Source organism: Chroicocephalus ridibundus, chromosome 1, assembly GCF_963924245.1.
Source record: "Chroicocephalus ridibundus chromosome 1, bChrRid1.1, whole genome shotgun sequence".
Classification (NCBI taxonomy): domain Eukaryota; kingdom Metazoa; phylum Chordata; class Aves; order Charadriiformes; family Laridae; genus Chroicocephalus; species Chroicocephalus ridibundus.
The window spans coordinates 99196445-99222219 of record NC_086284.1 but is presented as its reverse complement, the minus strand read 5'-3'; the positions used below and the strand labels follow the sequence as shown (position 1 = coordinate 99222219).

Here is a 25775-nt window from a genome sequence, read left to right as displayed (position 1 = left end):
TTATCAAAAATTAATCATTCCTACATCCTCTGCCCCACCAAAAAGAATTACAATTTGGAAATGCTCTATATAAAATAGATTATTCCAGCTTTAGAAATCCTGGAGTCCCACTGAGAAAAAAAATAAATTTACTCTATCAGGAAACAAATTCTTATTGTCCGTTACTGTGGGGCAAAAACTATCCACAAGAGTACAGACTCTAGTCTCCTTGGCTTCCTAACCCAGTCATCTTTGACATCCAGGGAAGCCTCTCCCCAGCTGCCTCTGAGTGCTCCACAAGCAACTTCGTGGTCATTTGTGGCTGAATCTCTTCATGCAGCAGATAAGGACGTGTCCTACTCTGACACATCCCAGGGCCACAGACAGGGAAAGCGAGGCAGAGAGGGGATACAGGGTAATTACACAGGGTAATTGAGAGAGTGCAAAAGAATCCAGATCATTTAAGGCCTCGGATTTAATTCTAAAACTGTCCTTTCTGCTTGCAAATATTGCCTCCCATTGCATTTTAAAGGCATAGATTCTGGATAGGGGAAAAAGGGCTGGTGATGAGACTGCAGTATTAAAGTATTATTCTCTTTCAGCTGAAGATGGTACTGATAAAATGCTGTGATATCTCCAATGAAGTCCGCCCGATGGAAGTAGCGGAGCCCTGGGTAGATTGCTTACTAGAGGAATATTTTATGCAGGTAAGAATGAGGGAGAAATGCAGTTGCACAAATTGCTGCTCTTCCTGAATCCCACCTCAGCTACAGGTGCTCTGCTGTCTGACAGCCCAGTCTAGCTCTAGGATGGAAAGGCTTCTTTTACAGAAACTGGGAGAAGGATGTCAGCAAGAAAAGCTGTTCCAAAAACAAGTGAATGCAATTGACTGTAATTTGCAGATGAAAGACAATAGCAACCTAGAAATCCTAAAGCTAGCAGGCTGAAGCTTGTTCTCTGTAAAGTGGTTGCTTTGCAAGTTCATTTGACGTATAAATGATTTTGAGCTGAAAGGGCAAGAGCGCTGGCAAGAGAAAGTTGTCAAGTAAATGATATCAAATTTCACACAGCAACTACTTAAGATCATTTTCACTGTGTGTGAACATTTGCCTAAAGAGAAAGCAGATGGCTTGCTGAGGTGTGAAAAGTCACGCTTTAAGGTCCCCAAACCATTGCTCCTCACTGGATTCCCAGCTGGACACAGTTTCTGATTGCTTAAAAAGGGATCCCTGGAAGAGCATCCCTCAGCTGCCTCCGGCACTCGGGCTCCCAAGCAGTGTGTATGTGCTGCAGCAGTGGGATCTCAAGAGACACACAGCTGCAGTGCTCTGAGGAGGAGATGCCAGAGCTTTCTTGTGTGTTTTGTCTCCGCGTTGATAGGTGCATGCTGAGGAGGTCTTCTCACATGAGACGGACACCTTAAATGATGTGTCAGAAACACTCCTCGCTCACTGCATCTGCAGCTTTTTACTCAAAAGTGCAGTATCTGTGTGCCATACTGTTTTGGCCACCCAGCAAAAGCACTATGTGCCAAAAGATCCAATCATTGAGAAATAAAGTCTGCTACAGGATATCCGTTTTGCGCGCCCAGTCTGTGACCTCCTTGCACGTGAACCCACATAGAAACAGTGAGTCAAGTAGGTAGCTTGATGAACTCATTGCAGTCAGTGGAACTGTTCTCCATTGACCTAGCTAGCCAGAACTAGTTTTAATCATTATTACAGAAGGATATGTAATTTCTGGTTGAACAACTGAAAATAATCACCCTCTAGGGAGTGATGAGGAAATCAAAGAACTTCTCTTCCAGAATGGCATAAGCCATTACCACTTTTCTGAATGCTCAGAAGTATTTTACCTCACAAGTCCCATGGGTTTGCAAAGGGAACCAGGTGGCCTCATTGTCCTGTAAAGCCTGGAGGTGAATGCTTTCATGCCAGAACTGCACAGATCTAACTGAACAGAGTTCTCTCTATTCAGATGCTTGCTCTTGACAAAGCAGGATACATTGGCCCGAGGGAAGCATATTGCTATTCTGTGCTATCTTCAGACACCACTGAGATCTGTATCTGAAGGCTACTGCTCTTTTGCTAGTGATCTACTTGGTGCATTACTCTCCTCACAGACTTCTAGCTGAGATTAATATTTGTTAACTCTGGATTTGTTCCAGAGTGACCGAGAAAAATCTGAGGGGCTTCCAGTGGCACCGTTCATGGACCGCGATAAAGTGACCAAGCCGACAGCACAGATTGGCTTCCTGAAGTTCGTTCTCATCCCCATGTTCGAAACAGTAACAAAGGTAAGTCACCCAAGGCCAGAAGCAGAAGTGGGGGAATGCAGCGCTTCAGTGTTTGCTCTGACAGGTGTTTAATTAGCCAGGGAAATGGGGATGTACAGTTCACACCCTGTCTTTCACACCATTTCTAACATGTACAAGTTAATGAGTACAAAAGGAAGTGTTGAGACTCTCTTTCTTGTTTTCACCTAGCTATTCCCAGAAGTGGAGGAGGTGATGCTCCAGCCCCTTTGGGAATCCAGGGACCGCTATGAGGAATTAAAACAGATAGATGATGCTATGAAAGAGGTAAGATCTAAATATCTCTTTGATAAAGCAAAGGTTATGATTGAATAAGTCAAACATTATCATTTTATAGCCACTTAATTCCAAAACCGTAGGAATGTTTATGGCATAATCATAATCATGAGAAACACATTCATTACACCTGGCTGGAGAAAGGCGTGTGTAAGTCTGCAGTAAGTCTGCACAAGAGCATGCCCTTGCAGAGTCGACTGGGCACCACACAAGTATGGATGTGGGAAGGGAGCTGCTTGCAAGAGAGAGACCTCAAGACAAACCCCGGGGATAACCACCCGAGGGGAGTGTGTTAGCAAATAGCTTCTTCCTGGAGGGAGCTGCCTTCCCCCGGGACAGAGTTATCCTGGGCTAGATTGCAGCAAACTGTCCGGGGGTTGGGCAGTTCAAGGCATTGCACTACCAACGCATAAGTTTATTTTCTGGGCAGAAACTTCCACTCACATGTCTATCATCAAGGATGTGCTGGAACTTCTACAAGGAATTACCCTCTAATGCATAGCACCCAGTAGGATTAAAGACACGACCAGTGGAGTCATTTTATGTCCCAGGCTGAGTGGGGACCTCCATTTGCAGAGCGTCTCTCATTTTGACACATGAGACTTAGGGGAGATAGGATGTACATGTAACCACGATTGGTCTCTCCGGCTACATCTGTGTTGCCTGACAGGGTGGAGACCGAGGCCAGGCCCTGGGCGCAGGTGCCCCATGCCCACAGTGCAGCAGCCGACATGCTGGCTTGGGTCCTGCAGTGCCCTGCAGCCTGTGACGCTGGGCCTGCACGCCTCTTCCAGCCCTCCTTTTCCGTGCCAAGGCACACGACAAAACCTGCTCAAATGGCATCACCGTGTAGGGGTTTTCTGACATGAGCAAATTAAGCATGGAGACAGGATGCTATCAGTCACTCTGTCATTAACATAAATTAGGAAGTGCCCTGGAGCACTAGTTGTGCTGGTATTGTTTCATAGGTGGGAAATGAAAGTTCATTCACTTGATCATCCCTGGCTGGATGCAGGGAATAGTAGCTTTCTGGTGTAGCTCCCACCTCGTCCCAAGTGCTTTGGAGGAAAAGCCCCTCAGCAGTACAAACACTAAGGCTGGTTAATCAAAAAACTAGATGGGGTTGGACTAGATGATCTCCAGAGGTCCCTTCCAACCCTATGGTTCTATGATTCTATAAAAAAGCACATGCTTTGAAGGCACTAAGTTATAAAGGAGAAGAAAGTCTTTTAGGCATTCTTCAGTTTAGTGTGGAGCTTTTCACAAAGGAGAGAAAACTACTCAAATATGACTGCCACACTTTCTGAGTCCCATTCATCTTTCAAGTTGAGCCGAGATTTTACTTCTGGTTTACAGAAGCTGTCAAAACAGAAATTTTACACAAACTGAGGGAGCTTTAATTATGGCATATGGGCATAAAAGGCCTCATGAAAATAGGAGATGCCTGAATTCGTGAATATCCTGAAACAGGAGGAGTTAGTTAATAATCTGAGGGCCTAGCACAGCAGATGATGAGAAAGACTGAGTGCTGTTTACTCAGGACGTACATCCAGAGCTGTTTAGATGAAAAGGTGCCAGTGATATACCAAGCTTCTGCCTGTTATTTCCCAGGAAATGTTGCACAAGCGTTGTAAAGAGATGGGTGTTTGACTCACAGCAGTGGTGTAAAGCAGCACAGTGTGAGTCAGGGGTATTAATCCTGCTTTGCTCTTTGTTTCAGTTGCAGAAAAAGAAAAGCGAAAGTCTGACCACCAGCAGTACTGAAAAGTGAGACGAAAAAGCCTTTGAGCAAAACATAAGCCCTAAGGTTATTCTGGTTTTGAGAAATGCTGTATTTGCCAAACAGACATGGTGGCTATGTCAAAATCCAACTGGGACGATGTATGCGGAGAGGTGGCAGGCATGGATGCCCTGCCTGCCTGCCCGCCCGCCTGCCTGCCCAGGCACCTTGTCTACAGCCTGCTCGCACAGGCGCTGCCGCCAGCCATCAGGCACCGAGGGCTCCTCTCACTCCGGCAGGCCCATCGCAGCCCCCCCCGGCAGGACTTAACCCTGTGGACATTGCAGAAGTTGCAGCAATGCTCAAGTCTTCAGCAGATTTGCCTTTTCTGTGACCACACTGACCACAGTCTGTAGAGACAAAGCAAAGTTTAGCTAAGGAGCCTTTTCTGGAAAATGCAAATTTTTCTGGCATCCAAAAACAAAAGAAAAAATTGTTTTAGTCAAGATACTGTGTATATATATATGTACAGCAGTATGCTAATTACAGCATAGCTTAACAGATGCTTATATTCTGACCAGGGTACTGGCATTTTATTTTTTTTTGCCTAGTAGGCCCTAATGACACATTTCTCTGTAATATTCTCTGAATTTTATAGTGTTCATAGTACATGCAGAAGCCCAGCATAGTGGATGCAATTTTTTTTTGTTTTGTACAATAGAAGAAATCAGAAGAAACCTTCATGAGTTTGCTGTTCGCTTTGTGGCCTGGTGCAGCTAGTTGTCACGGGATCCTCAAGCACGAGCAAAGCAGGGAGCACAAAGCTGAAACCACTGTGCAAGCATATTTTTATCCTCATGGATGCAAAAAGCAACAACAAGAAAAACGTTCAAAGATGTACAGTTGTTTTTTTTTACTTTTCAACTGATCTGCTAAATAATATATTCTTCTACAGAAACGGGTGTTGTACTTGTTTTCTTTTGCGTATGCATTCAGGTGAGAACTGGCTCTGTTCCTAAAGACAAATGCTTTCACAATGAATACAAGGTAAGGGGCTGTAAAGGAGAGGGGACGGTCAGTTCTCCTTAAGAGGAGAAGCTTTAGAAACATTTTTTGTGTTATACTTGCATCATAGCCACAATACTGAAAGAGCTTCACTTCCCTTGATGACTTTGTAAGGGTTGGGAGCCAAGCTCTGCCCGCAGTTGCAGTCATGCAAATGGCCAGCAGGCAATACTGTGATGGATTCCTGTGCACTGCCTCGCCAGAGGGGAGGCTGGGAGAAATCCCCCGTAGGCGTGCAGCCAGCGAAGCATCCTACATGTTGCTCCAGTCCTCCTTGGCTCATCTCCTGAGGCTGCCACATCGACTTTGCTAGGTGTGCCAGCAGTAAAGGTAACACTGGTGCTGTGCCTCTGCAAAGGCCAAAGCCGCCTGTGTTGTCTTAGCTTGTTTTTCAGAAAGAGACAAGCAGGTGGGGGACAATCTTGCCCTCCATGAAACACTTTAGGAAGCTCAGCCTCTCTGGCAGGTGTCTAGTACAAAGCTCACTTCTGAACAACAAACTCTGCCTCCTGCTCTGGAAATTCAGATTTATTCTCCTGTTGTTTCCGCACATTAACTGCAATCTTAACTCTTATTTCCCCCCAGTGCCATTTCCTGTGTTTGGCCTCTTTCCTTTGCACAAAACTGTATTACTTCAGCCGCTCTCCAGTCCCTCAGGGAGATCAATGTTACCTTGAAACATTCATCCCTCTGCCCTATTCCTTCTTGCACGTTTTCAGGACAGACCCCCCAGCTAGTTCTCTCTGCTGGTGCCTCTTTCTGCCCAAGCTGCCTTCTCCTTTAAACAGCTTTGTGTGTGGTATGGTTTTGGGCTTTCTGCTGCAAACCAGAAAGGCGTCTGATCCCTGGATTTGAATAGTTCTGGAGGACTCCAAGAGAGATGGGTAGATCCAACCAGGCACAGGGTCAGCTCCAAGCTACACAGATATCTTCATGAATGGATGGACTAAGCCCTAGTATTGTTTAACCTCAGACATTCGATGCTTGAAAGTTGGATCTGAATTATGTGGTTTGGGCCTTTTTTCTGTACTAAATCTTAAAATCCAAAGTACATGGTGACCCAGATTGTTCTGCTGTGGAATTCTTCACTTCTTTTTCACAAGTAAATCAAATTTACCATCTCCATTCAGGCAATTTTCTGACACAAATCAGCTCCCAAAGCAGATGAGCTGTGCAGGAGCTATAAACAATTGCTTAAGGTATGCCAAGTCCTGCATTGAGCTAGTTACAGTAGATGAGAAAACCTGCTGTAGGAGCTTGACTGCACCCTCCTCCCACTAAAAGTGTTTGAGTTAGATCCTGATAGGAAGTTTTGTTTCAGTTGGAAGGATTTTCTCGGACCATAAACCCTAATCCAAAAAGTATTTATGCATGTGCTTAACTCCCACAAGCCTAGTCACGGACCCTGGCGTACAGTAGCTAATTGCATAATGCAGGAGTTTGAGAACTGATGGCCCTTGGTGCTTGTTTTGGCTCCATCATTTTTAAGAGTAACCCGAAATCAGTTTATTGATGATCAGAAGACATTGGTAAAATCCCGCTGACTTTATTGGAGCTGCATCAGAAAGATGGAGAAGGGAACGCGACCCATCCTCAGGGCTGCACTGGTGACTGCCACGATGCTGTAACGCGCTATGCAGCTTATTGAAAGAATAGGCAACATCCAGGCTGCTCTTCAGAGACAGCTGTAAAAAAGACTACATGCAATCACAACCAGCTATTGGTATAAATGGGAATACCACAGCATTTTTAATCTCATTTGCCTTTGTAGTATTAGATTTCTAAGAGACAATCCTCCCAACATATGTTTAACCAAGAGGAATGCAAGGCATTCTCTCATAATTCTAGTTTCTTACACTTTTTCCATAATATTTGATGCAGTGATTCATATGCAAATTAACAGATTTGAGAATCTCGGCAATCAGCCCATTAAAATGTGACACATTTTCAGGCTGACATTTTAAAACTACACTTAGCGTGAAAAAAATATTTTTTGAGGCAGCCAGACAGATGTCTCAAGTGTGATTTAATCTTTTCTCTCCCTAATCCAATGAATAAGAGTGACTATTATATCTCAGTATATCTCAGTGTTGTTGTTTCAGGTTACAGTAGATGCCTTGCAAAGAACTTTCTATGATCTGTTGGATGCATGTTTTCAGCATCATGACAGTGCCACATGCATCCCAGCCTCACAGCCCTACTCTTACACTTGTGATCAAAGATGAACATGAATCAGGTTATAACTATTCCACACCATTTAGCTCAGAAAGCTAATGATGAGCCCTGGGATTTTACTGATTTTTTTCAAACGATGGGATCCCACAGCCCCATACTCACTTCATTTTTCAGTATGGCTTTCATAATCGGATCAAACTAAGGCTAGAGTATAACTGCGTGTCTTGGGAAGGAAACCGCTTTTTAAAAATGTGAATACCCCCACAGCAGCCGATTTGCAATGAAAATTTAGTGTGTGTTAAATACACGGGTTATGTAATGCCAAAGAAGTATCTGTACATGGAGATTGTTAATCTCAGTGCTGCCTCTGAGCAGCAATAATAACAGCATCTGTTCCATATGGGAGTGAAGCAAAGTGCTGGTGCAGAGCATGATCCCATCAGGAGAAGCACTGTCAAGGAGTATTCCATTTTCCTGTTTAAACAGTGGGCTTTTACTGCAAACTACCCCTTCTGTCTGGAAACACCTGAAGAACAAGTCTTACCTTTCCGTCTGCTTTGCAGTATTAAAAGCACACACATACTTCATTTTATCCTTCTAGCATATTGTGCTGGGGGATTTTGTGAAGGTTTCTGTGAGAGCACAGACACAGTAGGGCAAATGACCCACCCTACTAATGCAAAATCTCCCCGTATTTACCTCTTTCCCACACTATCATCTCCTTGATTTCCCTGTGGCAAGTTGGGGTATAAAACACACCTGTAGGTGACAAGGAGCACTCAGCCCCAGCCTGCAGGAAGGACGTATGTGAAAGGACAGCTCTGATGTAGGGCCATCCAGCCGCTGCTCTGACTCCCAAGGTAAAAAAATTATTTCCCAAGAGGTTGCTCTGGAGTCAGGCACATCCCAGCTCCAGGCTGTGATCCAGAGGACACCAGGCAGGTCCTGCTCTCCTGAGCCACTCCCCTGTGTGTGCAACCCCCTGCCATGCAGCACCCTTGCGATGAAGGCTGTTCAGTGCTGGCAAAGTGAAGCAAAGACTTTCTGAAGTGTGTTTAAAACTGCTTGGATGCTGCTTTTCTAGGAACATGGCAGTGCAGCGGGCAACCTCTCCTTCCTCTCAGCTTTCCAGGGGAGTGTCTAGGCAGAGGTAAAGTTTGTACTCTGAAAAACTGGCGCATTGGAGTCCTGGTCTGTGTGTGGGTGCTATGATAGCACAAGAAACCACTAAGTCTTAATAATAAACCCAGCTCTACCACTGGCTCCAAATACCACCTGGGGCGAGTCACCAAGCCAGGGCTTTCCTCTCCTTTCAAACACAGACCCACCTCTGTAAAGCACCTTGTGGTATCCGGATGTAAAACGCTCCTCACTGCAAGAACCAAGAGTTACTATTTTCAGAAAATGTTACTTCATAGAAACTTCTAGCCAAAAAAGACTTGTTAGAGGTTCTCACGAATGAAGAAGCTGTAACTGACAAGTCAAAAATCTCTTTCTTTGTGAGCATGTTGTAGTAGATACAGCTCTTTGCTACAGCTTCTCACTATCACACACACACAAAAAGCTTTCTGACTATTTTGGCATGTTATCAGGAATTACAGGTGTACTCAGGCACATACACACACACACACAAAATGGCTATCTGTAGACACTTTTATAATACCACTCTTGGCTCTGTTGCAAGACAAACTTAGAACCAGGAGGGTTTGGAAAGTGTAAACTAGTCACAGCCAACATTTGCTATAATGTCTCTGAGGAAAAAAAAAAAATCTCTGTTTTCCAAACTGTGTGGAAGCACGCTTACTGCCTGGCTGACAGACCCGGTAGATCCTCTGCCCTAAAGGAAGCTCCAAGGTGACAGGCACTTGGAGCAGCTCAATTTCTTTCTAGAGGAAAATAGCTTGCTCTCAGCCCGCTGATGGTGTTCTGGGCTCAGGACAGCTGGGACGTGCTCCAGGCTGAAAAGCGCAAGAAGAAAATCAACACGAAAATATATAAATCCTCCTCAAATCTGTGTGCCCAAGCCATGCCTTCTAGCATGCTGAGCTAACAGCTCCCCTGGTTAACCCCTGCAAGCCAGATGCCTCTCCAGCTCGTCCCACAGCTCTCGTGCCGCCGGAGGGCTGCCAGGCTCCGCAGCCACCCCAGAGTACACAAGGATGTTCTAAGGCACCCGTAACAAACGGGCCTGTGTACGGACAACTAAGCTGTAAGCCATTAGATACGCATGCATCTCAGCGGACAGGCAGACCCAGACCTGTCCATGGCCTGGCCTAAACCAGGAGAGCACACCGAGTCAGAGGGATGGGCAGCCAGGTCACCGCGTGGTATGGGGACATAGCATCCCCTTCTAATTGTTCAGCCTCATATATTACAGGGTTTTTTTTCAGGCTTTCCCAGTTAGGTTTAGTGTTTAGCTGTGCGTGGTTCGCCCCTGGCATGGTGCCTCCAGCTGTTCATCTGCTGCCTGACCTCCCCTCTTCCCCACATCTGAGAGCTGAAAATGTCCCCCCACAAAGGACTGTTGTTGACAGACACATTGGGCTCTGACCACTGTGGCTCTTGTGCCCAGGCACGACCACCCTCAGCCAGCATTGCAAGGGCTTCAACGTAAATGCAAACGACTGGGAAAGTGAAGGCCACACAAAGGGGACGATGGCTCTGAGGCTGCTCTGCTCCTTCCGGCTTCGTATCAGGGAAGCTCTTTGAGGTTGCTTTTTGAAGGGGAGCTTCTTTTTTGGGCTGGATGGGTTGGTATTTTTCAAGCACTATTCCACCTGGCCCTGCAGCACTTGGTCTGCTTTTCAAATTAACGTGCTGGAAACGTGGCGGCCATGTTCACGTACTGCTGCCATCAGTGCCGGGGGATCAGCCAGGCCTTCTGTCACACAAAAGCTTGTCGGGCCTTTACATTTGGGGCCACATAAAATGGCACCAGAGGCCGAAATCCCCTCTGGTAGTCTAATTATAAATCATAGAATCATAGAATGGTTTGTGTTGGAAGGGACCTTAAAGATCATCCAGTTCCAACCCCCCTGCCATGGGCAGGGACACCTCCCACTAGACCAGGCTGCTCAAAGCCCCATCCAGCCTGGCCTTGAACACGTCGAGGGATGGGGCATCCACAGCTTCTCTGGGCAACCTGTTCCACTGCCTCACCACCCTCACAGGAAAGAATTTCTTCCTAATACCTAATGTAAATCTCCCCTCTTTCAGTTTACAACTGTTATCCCTTGTTCTATCACTACACTCCCTGATAAAGAGTCCCTCCCCATCTCTCCTGTAGGCCCCCTTTAGGTACTGGAAGGCCACTATAAGGTCTCCCTGGAGCCTTCTCCAGGTTGAACAACCCCAACTCTCTCAGCCTGTCCTCATAGCAGAGGTGCTCCAGCCCTCTGATGTAGCCTACAAGTGGGCCTGTGGCTCTGGAAAGCATGTGGTGAGGCAGAGCCAGTGCCCAGGCCATGCAGCAGCCCAGACAGGGTGGCATCGGTGGCAGCACAGCCCTTGCCACAGGCACCGAGCCCCCTGAGGGATCACAGGGAGCAGAGTGCCTCTAGGCCACCATGGGAGCTTCTTGGTTGCTGGCCCCAGCCTTCCCCCTCAGCCACACGGGTTGGTAAATGAAGGGAAGGAGGAGAGTGGTGGGTAGAAACTCTCTGCCGGCCATCTCATGTCTTCGGGAAAAGTGTTGGGGGGGGGGGGGCGGGGGGGGAAGGGAAGGATAGAGTATTTCAGTTGTAAGGGACCACAATGATCATCTTGTCCAACTGCCTGACCAAAAGTTAAAGCATGTTATAAAGGGCATTCTCCAAATGCCTCTTAAATGCTGACAGACATGGGACACCCATTGCCTCTCTAGGAAGGTGGAAAGATTTTCCGTTTTGATGAGCAAATTCCCCCCCCTCAAAAAAAATATTCTGTACTAACTTGAAAACTTGAAATTTCATTTTCTTTACTAAAAAATCCTCAGCTAAATGAAATGAACATTCAGAGCAATGCTTACGTGTTGCTTCATTTTTGAGCTGTTGTTTCCCTTCCAAAAAATGTTATTAATTTCAGGTGAAGTTATCCCTGAAACAAACAAACCCATGATGTCCCCATTAGAAATGTTTTCCACTGTGTTTGCTTGCCCTGCTTGGAAACAACCTGCCCAATTTACTTCAGCCCACAGGCAATGCCATGGTGGTTCTTAGCAGCGTCTGGGATCCCTCCTCCGGCACCCTTGGACCCTATGGAAGATGGTGGGGAGCAGAGGATGGGGCTCAGGCTGTGGGAGCTGTGCTGGCAGCGGGTAAGCACCTTGCACACGAGGGGAGGTGGGCAAGAGCCTGGGACGGGCACTGGTGGGCCCAAACACCACTTGCAGCAGGAGCTTGGGGCCTCCTTTCCCACCAGCTGCCATCCCCCAACTGCTTCCCAGCACCCTCCATGGCACCTGGACTCGCAGCGGGGCTGGCCGTTGGGGTTTGGCTGCAGGGAGATAGCTGCTTATCTTGGGGAAGAGCTGGACAAATATGTTCCCAAAGGTTACAGGATAACAAGTCTAAAACACCGTGTACTTCAGAAAGTTCACCAGGGCGATGTGCGTGTCATAAATGACAATTTCATTTCTTCCAGGCTCTATTTTTTTTTCCTCCTCACTCAAGACTTTGATCCTTCTCATATTGCTGGCTACTGTGTGTGTTGCCAAGGGCAGATCTCCAGCTGCAGTGACTTGTCCTAGCTCCTTTGCTTGCAGAGGACATGCCACTCATTTTAGGAAAGGTGAGCCAAAGTTGCATCACCCAGAGCCGCCGGAGGCTGGCCACGCTCTGCCAGAGAAGAGCGGCGAGTTTCCTCTCCATCTGGAAGCCAGCCTGCATCCAGAGGGATCCTGGTTTGTAGGATTTGGTGGAGAAAAAGTACAGGAATCTCCCCTTTGTTTATAGTGTTTCATTTCATCCTACCGACTGTTTCATTTCTTCATCCTGTATGGTGATTTACTCATTGACCTGTGCTTCACAATTCCATTTCCATCCATGCAGAAAGCATCAGCTGCTGCCCGATCTCTGCACAGTGCCAAGCACCTTCGTGAAAGACTGGGCTACGACAGGTCACCCTGCTTCAGCTGCTGGCAAGTACATTTAAAAAGCAGCAAAAATGCATTCATCTTATTTTATTTATGTATTTATGTAACTGTTTTGACTAAGGGGAAAATTGTGAACACGCAGATAGTGGCACCCACAGTTTTGAACCACACTGAATAGCTTCCTTTAGGCGTTGTACGGAATCGAGGCTCAACATGTGCCTTTTGCATGAAAATAAATAAAATTAAATTGAAAAAGTTAGAAGATGATTGATATAAAAAGTTTGCACCAGTTAGTGTGGTAGAGCTCTTTCTTTCAAACATCAACTGTGCAGGCTAACATAGGAGGCTTACTTTTTTCAAAACTGAGATTAAATCCATTATTTCCCATGTAATAACCTTATAACACCTCTGAATTTATCTCTAGGACAAAGGTCTTTTCTCATCCCAGCTGTTAAAATTTAACTAGGGAGACAATAATCACCTTGAAGGACACACTGCACATGGAGGGGGATTTGGTAGCGTGACTTACAAGAGGAACTCAAAGTTTACAGAGCAAGAATGGTGTTTGCAGACTGTAAAAGAGAATAACAACCCCTGGGACATTCTTTCAAAAAAGAGATGAATCCTGCACTGCGCTGCACGGGAGGATTTGCTCTCCATACAGTGGTGTCAGAATCAAAGCCTGTTTTCCAGAAAGGGTTTGCCTGATTTTTTTTAAAATTTCTTTTTTGAGCCCTGCCTTGTTTAGAGCTCAGTAAAAAGCCAGTTTCACCACCCTAAGTTCTACCAGAATTCGCCCTCTGAGTGTGCATTTAGACTGCGCAGGTTTCCTGAAGCTGTGGGCAGGTGCCTCCAACTTGTTGCCTGGAAAATCAGCTTCCCTGTAAACAAGTCAGATAATCAAGAGCAGATAAGAGTGCCTGCATCAGTGCTGGGCATGTGTGCACATGCTGCCCTTACTCTACTATCCCAACTGTCGCTATATTTTTACCACCAGGTGACTGGCAGCATAGCCATGGATGCTCTGTGCTGTGGGGCTCCCCATTCCTTCCTTGCCCAGCAGACGGGGAGGAGGTATCACCGTATGCATTAGAGGGTAATCAGCAGCCAAGTCCTGTTACCATTTCCCTCAGGGCACAGCAAGAGCATTTTGGTCTGCAAAAAGGGGAGCTTGTGCTCCAGTCTGCACTCCCAGCAAGGACAGCCCCCTGAAAGCACCACAGTTGCACAGCTCACCTTTTTTGGGGTGATAGACATGACAATGACCAAGGTATGATACTGCTAGGTATGGCAGCACCACTGTGACCTTCACAGAATCACAGGATGGTAGGTGTTGGAAGGGTCCTCTGGAGATCATCTAGTCCAACCCCTTGCCAGAGCAGGGTCACCCAGAGCAGGTTGCACAGGAACACGTCCAGGCGGGTTTGGAATGTCTCCAGAGGTGGAGACTCCACCACCTCTCTGGGCAGCCTGTTCCAGTGATCTGCCACCCTCAAAGTAAAGAAGTTCCTCCTCATGTTTAGGTGGAACTTCCTGTGTTAAAGTTTGTGCCCGTTACCTCTTGTCCTGTCACTGGGCACCACTGAGCAGAGCCTGGCCCCATCCTCCTGACACCCACCCTTTAAGTATTTATAAGCATTGATAAGATCCTGCCTCAGTCGTCTTTTTTCCAGACTGAAAACACCCAAATCCCTCAGCCTTTCCTCATAAGAGAGATGTTCCGGTCCCCTAATCATCAAGACTTGCCGTCCACACTAACAGCTAGGGAAGCTGGCAGCAGGGATGCAGCTAGAGCAATGGAAAAAGCAAACCCAGCACCCCCAAAATCCCCATCTCATCGCCCCAGCTTCATCCCCAGCCTTCCTAGAGGGAACGGGTCCCCGGTTTGAGGCTGCTCACCTCTGCTCGGCCAGTGCTGCTAAGACCGGGGGGTGTCAGGCTCAGGAAGGGCAGCAGAATCCCTGCTGAGGACCTCCTGTTGCATGGGGTCCATGCAACATGCACCTCCCACGGCAGTGCCACGGCACTACAAAGCCAGAGAGAGAAGGGGCACTGGCACCCCCTTACCTGGGCTTTGCGTTTAAAGAATAAACCTGAGGACTGCGCTGGCCCTGACTAAGGAACAATGTGCTGGGCACTACTGCCAAGTAACCAACACAGAAAATAAGAAGCACTGGCCACCTGGACACAAGAGTTAAATGCCTTCATGCTGCCGGTGTGTTTTTCAAGTTGCAGTACAGCATTTAACAAAGTAGGTTTGGCAGTTAGATTAGCATACAAATTTGCATACCGCCTCATTAGACTAAATTACAATTAAGCATTCAACGCATGCAAGAATGGCAGATGCGCAGGCCTACCAGGTGACTGTTTTATGCTACGTGACGGCTGTGGTGTTTACATCAGACATGATTATTACCCTCTTTTGCCCCAAAATTCATTCATTAGCTTGCATCAGCTCCATCCATCTCCCACATTGTCCACATCTGAAACCTTTTATCTTCTCCAGTTTCTCATTTTTTCAGACTTATATTATTATCTACTCTACTCCATTAAGAACCCCTTTTTAGCCCATCTAAATGTATTCTCATTTATGTAAAAGCACCATAACAAGAAGGAAACACATAGGAGCCTGACATTTCTTTTCATGCCGGTACTTACTGTTCAGAATGTCCTAGAAGAATATTAACGATGTCTGTCTTTTCACAGGTGAAGGGGACTAATCATCTGAAAGGACTCTCCATCTTTGGAAGACACCGCACCAAGCAGGCTTTTTCATTATCCTTTTGCAAAACACATTGAAATCCCTTGGATGACACCCACATCAGTCTCCTCACTCCCAACTGCACAACCTCTGTGTTAAAGAACTGCCAAGGGAGGATCAGAGAAGAAAATTGTGCAAAATTTTTACATTTTCTGATTCTTAAGGAGTTAGCAGTTAGCCACTCTTCTCAGTGATTACAGGGTGCTGGCAATAAACAACTTTTGTAACCATCGTGTGTCTGTAAAAGCTGCTGATCACTTTAAACGTCTCTGCCAGGAATACAATTCTGTAAGTAATGTACAATGTACCAGTAGGCTCCAGCTCTGAGCGGCCCCACAGACGCGGCTCCCCAGAGGGACGAGCAAGCTGCACGGCCACTAAAGCCACGACTGCTAAAGATGGAGCCAACGCTTACCCTCTCAACACTGAGGCCGCCGGTATTTTCTCCCTCTAGATCAAGTTGAGATTAACCAGTTAGCAATCTCACAGCAACCACGGATCCTAGTGAGGGTCTCTGATGTGAATCATCCCAAACGGGTTTGGCTCAGTTGCAACCCTGACCTCAAATCTTGGACTATATCTATCAAACCTAAACACTGCTGCTTCAGTCTAGCTCTAATAAGGACACTTCCGCAGTGGTTATCCACATGGGTTGCCATACCCACGTAACATACCATGTTACCCGTGGTAACATTTCACTGGAAGCTTCTCAGTTTAAAATTCATCCAGCTTTATCCATGGGCAGCCACGTTCCACCAGGAAACAGACATCTGTAAGGATAACATGGAAACGGGTGTCTCTCTTTCCTAGGAGAAGTTAGAGTAGATGGCATTAATTCTCTTTTCACTTCTAATCCCACATATTACTTTCTGCTGGAGGAAGACTTCATACCGTGGTAGCCCCAAATTTCTGGGCAGTCTGCAAATGTTAAGAGAAGCATGGTTTCTACCTCAAGGAGTTAGCCAAATAATCTGAAATGGGACATAAATGAATTCAAATGGTAAGAGGAAGGAATAAAGCTTTTTGCAGTACACGCCCTAGGGTGAGTGAGCAGATGACAGCACTCTGATGATGCTGAATGTTCTGCAGCAGCAGCAGACGGCTCCTCTGCCCTCATTCCTCATGTAGGTCCTACTCATTAACCTCTGTGTGCACACAGTGCCGGTGCCATCTTTGGTCACCAAGAGATCTGAGGGAGAAGTCAGGAAAGTCATAGGGATGCAGAACCCAATCAGTGAAACACTAATTACATTTCTCCAAAATGACTTTGCCAGTGCAAACATATTTGCATTTTTTCAGCCGAAGTTTCTTGCTTGGCTCGTGGCAGTGTTGGTCACTGCATGTTTCTTCTGCTGTAGTTCAGGAAAGATCTGCTGATTGCACCAACCCAACCCATGGCAGCACACGCAGGGGCTGGTGCAGCTCCTTTACACCTGGACAGAAGCCTGCCGGGTAACCCTGCGCAGAGGCGGCCTGCTCGCTTCTCAGGGGAGCTTGGCTGGAAGCTCGGATGCAGAAAGGCTTCCCCTTCCTCCCCTGGATCTTGCTGGGCCCCTTGTTACTCCTGTCTGTTCAGCTTATCTGTTGATTTTATATCAGGATAATTTAGATAAGCTTTCCTCCTGAATGGCACAATTTTATTGTAAGCAGATGAGCTGAGTTGGGAACGCTGCGCTCATCTCAGCTAAGTGCAAAAAGCCCGTCAAACTCACAGGGACAAAGCAAAGCACACTGGGGCAAAAACCAGGCTGCCTTCCTGTAAACGGGGCTGTACTTGACTAACCATGGGCAGGTGAGCTGGAAATCAGTGACTTCTACCTAGGGAGCAGGGCAGAAATGTCCTCACAGGGTCACGCTCACAGGACTTACCACCTCCTGTACGAGTAAGGGCTCACTAAAGTACCACCCGCTGCAGGGGTGACGCAGCCACGTCTCTTCCCAAAGGAGAAGCCTTTCTTCCTGCCAGGGCTAAAACCAAGCGGCCAGCGCTCACCGGGACTAAACTGCCTTTGGTTTGAGGCCCTGAGGGACCTCATTCAGCCAGAGCAGACTGGGCTGCGCCTACCTGATACGTTGCGGGCAGATAGGAGCTCACTCTGTCCCGACAGGGCGCCTGCCTGACGTGAGCTGGGTGTGGGCAGCGGCTGTGCAGGTTTAGATAGATAGCACGCTGCTGAGAACAGGGTGGACCAGCTCAGGAGCAGCCCTGCCAGTAAAGCCTGGGCGCAGGCTTGCTTTTCTGGCATATGCTTCCACAGAAGTCCTCCGCGGCTTAGAGGTGGCCAGTGTGGGATCAGCTCCCAGCCACGGTGACACAATCTGCCTGCCTGGCTCCTCTGCCCGCAGCTCAGGAGCAGGAAAAGACGTCAAAAACAAGCTAGGAACACAGTCACAAGACTTCCTTCTCTCTGTATCCTCACAACGGCCAGCCGCAGCCAGCTCCCTCAGCTTGTCGGCATGTCTCGGTGTGTTTGCCTTTGCCAGGCTCACTCCCTGATCAGCAGGGAGCCCTCTCACCACCACCCTGTTCCTCAGGGCAGCAGAAAGGACCCAACGTCCAAGCGGTGAAATAGCTTCTCAGCCCTAACGCCTCCCGCTCGGGAATAAAGCAGCACCCACGCTTGCAATGCCGCTCATTGCTTACCAGGCAGCACTGTTTCCTGACCCTTTCTTCATCTCTTGCAACTTTGATGTGATCTATTTTAAGAAATACTTTATTTTTTAAAAAAAATCACAGCTTTTACATAGGCTGACCAATAGTTTTTGTGCACGTTGTTAATTGGTCTCAGGGAAGTAAGATCGACTGGATTCTCAATGACAATTACAAAAAGAGCGGAAATGCACACAAGGTATGCAGGTCTGACTATGCCTGCAGAAGAAAGACGTGGTATCTCTCACCGAGTAATGAAGGATGAGTGCGGGAATGGGAAGACGTACTTCCCAGAGAGCCCTAACAGGAGAGTGAATTCTCTATTTCTCATTACTGAGCTATTTGGTGTGCAACTGCACGCCTTGCTCCGTGAGATGTATTAGGCCAGTGACATCTGGGTCTGTTTAGCCTAGGAAAGAGAAGACTGAGAGGGGACTTCATCAGTGCTTATAAATATCTAAAGGGTGGGTGCCAAGGGGATGGGGCCAAACTCTTTTCAGTGATGCCCAGCAACAGGATGAGGGGCAATGGGCACAAACTAGAACACAGGGAATTCCATCTCAACATGAGGAAAAACTTTGAGGGTGGCAGAGCACTGGAACAGGCTGCCCAGAGAGGTGGTGGAGTCTCCACCTCTGGACACATTCCAAACCTGCCTGGACGTGTTCCTGTGCAACCTGCTCCAGGTGACCCTGCTCTGGCAAGGGGGTTGGACTAGGTGACCTTCAGAGGTCCCTTCCAACCCCTACCGTTCTGTGATCTGCGGGGAGAGCCTGATACCCATCACTTCTGTTAGCGTGATACGAGAGGTCAGAACGCAAACCGGAGCATGAGCACCGGGCGCTACACCAAAGGACAAGTGGCATGTACAAAGAGGAACTGAGCAGAGAAGACACATCAGGCCAGAGAGAGAGCTGGAAATAGGGCTCCGACAGCTCACGCAGTACTGCCTCCCCCAGCAGGCACACGAGCCTCCTTCCCCTGCCCCGCAGGGGAGAAGCAGCTCTTGCTGTGCCGCACGTTCCCAGAAGGAGATGCGGCAGGAGGCCCAGCCACAGACTGGGTCCCCCAGTTTTGTCATCTCTGTACCAGTCTGGGGAAAGATGGGTGCCAGGGCAGGGTGGCACGGGGCAGGCAAGGAGCAAGACAGGGCACTCCCTACACGGTGCCAGCAAAGCCCCACGTGAGGCCACGGGGCAATAAGTGGGCTGGGAACCTCCTAAGAACTACAGTAGTTGTTATTAATTCATGCATGGATTTCCCCCATGCTATCTTGATAATGCTGCAATCTGTTGGGCTTCCCAGCAAGCAGGAAAAAAAAAAAAAGCAGGCAGGGTGAGAAAGCCTCTTCCTTTTTTATTTATTCAACACAGTTTTGGTGCCTTCCTAAAAGATATCGATTGCTTATTAACAGGAAGCAAAAACGCAGCAGCAGCTTTTCCATGCTGGTACCCGACACGTCCGAATGGAGCTGCCATACCCAACTGTTGCCTGAGCTGCTGCATCTGACCAACAAGCGCTTTGAGTTTTAAGCCATTAACCTTTTATGCAGAGGACTCTATAGCTGCAAAGGTGAAATAGTCAGGAGAATTGTTTTATTTTTATTCCTTTTTACTGTAGATCCTACCTGTGCTGGGTTACAAAACCAAAACAAAGAGCAGATGAAACTTCCTCCTGGCTGTAACATGCAGCGTAGAAAAGGGACAGACCCTGATTTGATATGACTATTTTTGACAAGTAATTTAAAATGTTATATAGCCAGCTTTACACTCAGCAGAGCGGGCTCCCCGGGGTCTTCTATCCTAATTTGGCTGTGGGGGTTTTGTTTGGTTGGTTTTGGTTTTTGGAGAGCTTTTTTGTTTTTTAATGAAGGCAGGGGCAAGAGCGGGAAAAGGCTGAGAAGTCAGTCTTATGACATAATGACAAGAGTTCCCATGTCTTTGTGTTAAAACAAGCAGGTAGAAACTACTGTTCTCTCTAAATTAACTCTCTTAAGAAATTTCAGGAAAACAGATTTTTATTGTTCTTCCTAGAAGTTGCTTGACACAAAACAGTTCTGCCTTGTTTACAAAACAAAATTTCCTGGTAAAGTATTCTGGAAACGCAGTACATGCAAATCTTAAGACAGTGACTAATTACTACAATTATTGTTTCCTTGAAGATAAGAAGCCTTCACTTCCTAATGGCTAGTTTATTTGCTGAATACTGTTGGATTAGACATGATGAAGAATTATTATTTCAGGTAAATCTAAATGATACATAGAAAATATGAATTCTTGCATAGACCAGGAAAAAAAAATCAGACCAACGTTGGTTTTTATTTAAATAGCCAGTGTGTCTCATCCTACTGTTCTTGAGCTTTGGAATATTAGAGAACAACAGAAGCACTGCAATGTGAAATACTGCAATTTTAAAGGGGAAATGTCAACAGAAAGACCCAAAACACCCATCATTGCAGAAAGCTAACTAGAATTTATATCGGATGCTGCCACCGTGACAACATGCTGATGAAAAAAATATAGTAACACAGTTCTTATTTAAAAGCACAAAACCCTGGTGGGTTACAACACAGCTGTAAAGGCAGTTAATCAAGCTACGCTCCTAAAAACCTGCACAGATGGAATGCCGAAATGGATGTTTTAATTGGTGTTTTTCACATTGAGTACTGTGTTTCATAACTGCCTTCCCCCGGTAGCCACTTCAGAAAGGATTAACAGCTACTTGGTAACATCGTACTCTTTTCTTTAACATAAGGCATAGAAAACTCAACAGTGCCAGCATATGCTGCTCCCTGGCCATCGCGCCGGGATTTAGGCTGTCCCCTTCTCCTCCCACTGCAACTGAGACGGGTGAGGGCCACGAGCTGTTTAAGCTTCACAAGTGAAGTTTAAGCCAAAGGATGACAGCAAGAGACAATACAAGGTGAGGGCCTCCTTTGTGTTAGGAAACACTAAGGGTCTCTTAATAATGTCTGGGTTTGTTTTTTTTTTGTTGGGGGGTGTGTGTGTATATATATATATGTATATGTGTGTGTATATATATATATATATATATATATATGAGAGTAGGTCTTATGGTCCAAAATTAAAATTCCCATTGCAGATGAGACTATTAAATTATTCTTTGTATCCCTATGGACAGCATGCAGAAACTCTATATTATGCTTGCAGATGTAAATCCGATCGATCTCAGACAAGTGAACAAGTGTACAAAGTTTTTCCATTGAGAGCTCGAGCACTGCTGCTATAGGAGCAGGGGGGCTCCATGACTGCATTAATGCCATATTGGAACAGGTTGCCCAGGGAGGTTGTGGATGCCCCATCCCTGGAAGTGTTCAAGGCCAGGCTGGATGGGGCTTTCAGCAGCCTGGTCTAGTGGGAGGTGTCCCTGCCCATGGCACCGGGGTTGGAACTAGATCATCTTTAAGGTCCCTTCCAACTCTAACCATTCTGTGATTCTATGATTCTTTATTTTCTTCTACCCATATTTGCTTCATACTGATTCTCTGGAGTTAATACATCCACCTACCTATCATGTCCTGTTTGAATTAAAAATTGAATTAAACAACCATCAGTACCTAATTTCCATATCCAATGAACATCAGTCCCGTAGATTTTAATAAACTCTTACCAAAAGTCGTTGAGACTCAAGACTCATTAGGAAATGGAGGGTATCTGCTCCACAGTGTTCAAGTTCTGCACTCAGGAACGACCGCCTTACACATGCACAAACGCATCCATTATCCCTGTTAACAGAAAAGGGAGAGGGGAGGAAAATATAGCATTAAAAGAAATATGTTGCTGGTGCTGTGAGATGTCTTGAACACAAAGCATCAGGTCACAATGGCTACTCACAGCTGTGGTCCAGCCTCCGAGGCACCCATAGCCAGGGTAGCTCAATTTGGAGATGACTCTGATGGACTTTAGCTGCTAATCCCTGCCAGATGCGGTGGCCTCTCACCACAGGCTCGCCGACTGTCACACGCTACATGAGACTTGAGCAATCAGCCCTGGTGGTGAGGTGCATTTGCCCCCATTGGAAATGGAGATCTGCTGGCTTCCAACGCTGTTCAATTCTCTAGCCGTTCTTCTTTCCAGCCTCTGCATCTACAACTACTGACAAATCACATCCAGCCTGTTTTTTCTCACTCTCAAACCACCAAACTCAGCTGAGTCATCCTGGCCTCCTTCACACCACATCACCAGGACTGATGGCAGCAGGGACAACCAGTAAGAGTTAAGCCTCCAGGGCTTTTCCCTTTCAGATCAAAGCACTTCATACAAAATATTTCAGCAAAGAGCAAAGAAAGCTGAAGCAGACTTTGGAGTGTATCAAAATTGGCACCAACTTTTTATTAGCCTGAGGGTAAAGCAACTGTAATGCATCAGGATTTATTTATCTTTTTTTTTTAAAAAAAAAAGGCACATTTTTGTTTACAGGCATTTTTGTTTATACAGTAAATTTGCTTTCGAGGTTCTGTTAAAAATGTGAGGATTGTTCTAAAGCATGCTGCTGGGCTGCGTTTGATTAGCATTCCGTCCTGCTACAACGGATAAAGATCACGCAGTTCAACAGGTTCCTCAAGAGGTTTCAGTGAAACCCCAGCAATGGAGGTAAGAAACACATGTTTCAGTTAAAATGCTGAGGAAAAGAAACTCGGTATTGCTTCAACAGTTTCCTTACCTGCATTTTTAAAGGCTCCTTGGATTGTCAGCGCTCAGGAGAGAAGCAGGGGAGTCGCGCAATCACCATAAAAGTCTAGCATACAGCGGGGTGAACTTAGGTGGCCTACAAATACGCCTCACAATGGTTTGAGGGTTCCCGGTTCTCCTATAAAACTACACCCTAGCTGACCCGTCTCCTTTTTGCTAGGCACACATACACGCCTCAGTTCAAGTTCAGAAAATAAACACAAGCAGCCGACATCAGGTTTAACCACTAGAAATAAATAGCTCAAATACCAGGGAGAGGAGTGTTGTCTCACACTCTGTAGCAGTGGTATTCACTCCTTTTTAATGATTTGCGGGTGTCTAACCATTTTCCATTCAAGGTGTAGACACGCTACAGTGGATTTAGACCTTCCCGCAAGTTTCCTTCCTCTGATTGCTTTTCACAGACCCCTTCAAAGCAGTCCACAGACACGCACGGCCTCACAGCTTCAGCTCAGGAACTGCTGCATGCAGAAAAGGAAACCTGAAATGGAATAGGAAAGGAATACCTGCAGGAAAAAGAACAAAAAAGCCTGAATCAGCTGCCAGATATCACATCCCATGTCACTCACGCACACCACGATCTGTCGTGAGTTGAAGCACTGGAAGAAATTTTGGGTTTCTTCCAGGACAGCAGGCAGCGTGAGGATCACAAGAGCACCCCACAGCCGGTGACAATCACTGCCAAGGTCGATCCCAAGCTGAAAAAACTCTGGGGACAAATAACCCTTGGGGATAGGAATTGCCAACATAGCAGTCTTTTACCCTTCAGAAGTGTAACAATACCAGCGTTTGTGCCAAAACCCTGTACAGGATCTGCAACCAACCCACTGAAAGCAGTTATCAGTGTCCTCCTCAAAAGATTTTCCTCCTCTAGGAGTAAATGGTTTTGTTTATCCATATGGACTTGTAACACTCAACATCAAAACCACTCAAGAGGAGGCAGGATTGGTCAGAAACCTCCGTGGCGAGAAGTGTCAGAGAATAGGTGACCTGCCCTGTCAGCCCCTGCAGAAGAGCCCCCACATGCTCCCAGCCTCCAGCATCCCTGCATCTCCCTCCCACGCTCAGGCAAGAGCGCCAGAGCAATTCTTGGGACCAGCCCTCCCAATCTCAGAAGACCTGGCTAAAATGATGGTTTGGTGACACAAAAAAGACCCACCTTTAGCTCACACCACCACCTCAAAAACAGTATTACCTCATGACACGCGGAAGTGATCCAATACAGACTCCGGCTGCAGATTCAAATTTGTTCAAAAATGCTCCAGTTTACTTTGTATCAGAAGGTTCACGCTGGGTAATGAATAACTTCTTCATCAAGAATTAGCAAAAAAACCCCTAGTCTGAGCTTTTTCCTCCTATTCTGTCTAGTTCACAAGCAGTGTGAGCGCTGGCTCCTTTCTGGTAAGATTGTACTACCGATCTGTGCACGACCAAACTCCTCACCTGAACAATCACGAAGCTACACCCTGGGGATGGAGTTTCCTTAACTGCTTCCCCAAACACGTTCCCTAGAGCTCCCTCTTAGATGAATACAAGAACTACAAAGTTTTAATAACCACCATCATACAGCAGGTATCTCGGTCTCCAAGACACAATACCAAGTACTTAAGATGGCAATTTCTCATCCTTTCTTGAGGACCAAGAAAAATACGCATCACCAGTGTCGTACCCACATATTTACTGCTCCAGATAGTCAAAGGTTTTCAGCTCACACATGCAACTGTCCTTCAGAAGACTGAAATTACAGGGTTTCCTAATGGTAGCTTCAATCAGCAGCATGTAGGCAAACTACCATGAAATTTGCCTACCTGTTGTTGAGCTCCATTACTGTCATTCAACATCTTCCACTTGGAGAAGGGGAGGCTACAAATTGTCAGCAAACCAAGCAGCTGGGCCTCACGTCTGCATTTGAGCTCTAAGTTTAAGCCTTTTACCACACTCCCAACCTAAATATAAGAAAGCATTTGCTCCATTTATAGGACATCACGTATGTACACATACACAATGATGCACTGCAGAAACAATTACTCCTAATACAGCATAGCTAAGAACAGACACCAGGTATATGAGAATGAGATCCTCACCAGTCAACAGTACAAACCAAGAAACCACCCAAGCCAACTTCTAGGAAACAGCAGGGACTCCATGTAGCACAAGAGCCTTCAGGCACTCAGCGCACTCAGACAGCAACCTTGTCCTAGGGGTGGCACTCCATGCTAGGCACTCTGTGCTAGGCTGCTCCAGACACCCTCTTGAAGGACACAAGAAACATCAGCTCAAAACTGTTTGCTCCGGATTATGTAAAGTCAGGTCCATTTATCTCAGCAGACTCAATCTCAATAAAAGGGTTATTGCACCTGAGTGGGTAAAACTCATCAAACATACCCACCCACCACCTTCTCCTTCCTCCAAGACCCAGCATAATCCAGGGGCACTTGACTGATTTGGTGATACACAAAGGAGATGCTTCAGATCACTGGTATGTGGATATTGGACAGAGGGGCCTGAACTGCTACATGAGACCATAATCATTGTGGACGCGACACTGCGTCCTTATATCGTGTAACTGCACAGGTAGTAGCAACTACTTCACATTTTTTTTGCGCCAAGGCAGCTCCTGCCAGAATTGAGACTTTTAACCAGAATAGACAATAACACTCTCGACACTTCACAATTTTTGGTCCTTTGGACCTTTGCCAAGGCAGAAGGTTCTTCACTTAGAAGTAACCACCAAATTAAGTCGGACCCTGGAGGTAAAGGATTGGCTCTGTGCTTAAGGAGACACTTCCAAACAGAAAGAATGTGAAAATCCATGTGATATCCCACAGCACAAGAAAGACTCGTGGCCTCTGGCACGCATAATAAGGACAAGACTGCAATTTTGAGCAGACATAAACAACAAGTTCTACTTCACTGCTGAATACCTGCTATTATCAAAACAAACTACATCTCAGTATCTTACACACCAGTGTAACTAAAATTTGGCTGCAAAATTTTGTAAGTGTCCAGACACTCCAAAGAGGACACCTATATAAAGAGACCTAGAGAACTA

The 25775-nt window shown here is 46.5% G+C and overlaps 1 protein-coding gene across 6 annotated transcripts in view; it reads left to right on the top strand.

The window, feature by feature from the left end:
* The window catches only part of PDE9A (phosphodiesterase 9A), a 52674-nt gene extending 47448 nt beyond the window's left edge, over positions 1-5226 (top strand). For all 6 annotated transcript variants that reach the window (XM_063344938.1, XM_063344983.1, XM_063344964.1 and 3 more), the window contains 4 exons: positions 582-686; positions 2147-2275; positions 2465-2560; positions 4290-5226. In XM_063344938.1, the coding sequence (XP_063201008.1) occupies positions 582-686; positions 2147-2275; positions 2465-2560; positions 4290-4340 (381 nt within the window). In that variant the 3' untranslated portion in view covers positions 4341-5226. The remainder of the gene's footprint in view (positions 1-581; positions 687-2146; positions 2276-2464; positions 2561-4289) is intronic.
* Positions 5227-25775: the final 20549 nt, after the last annotated feature.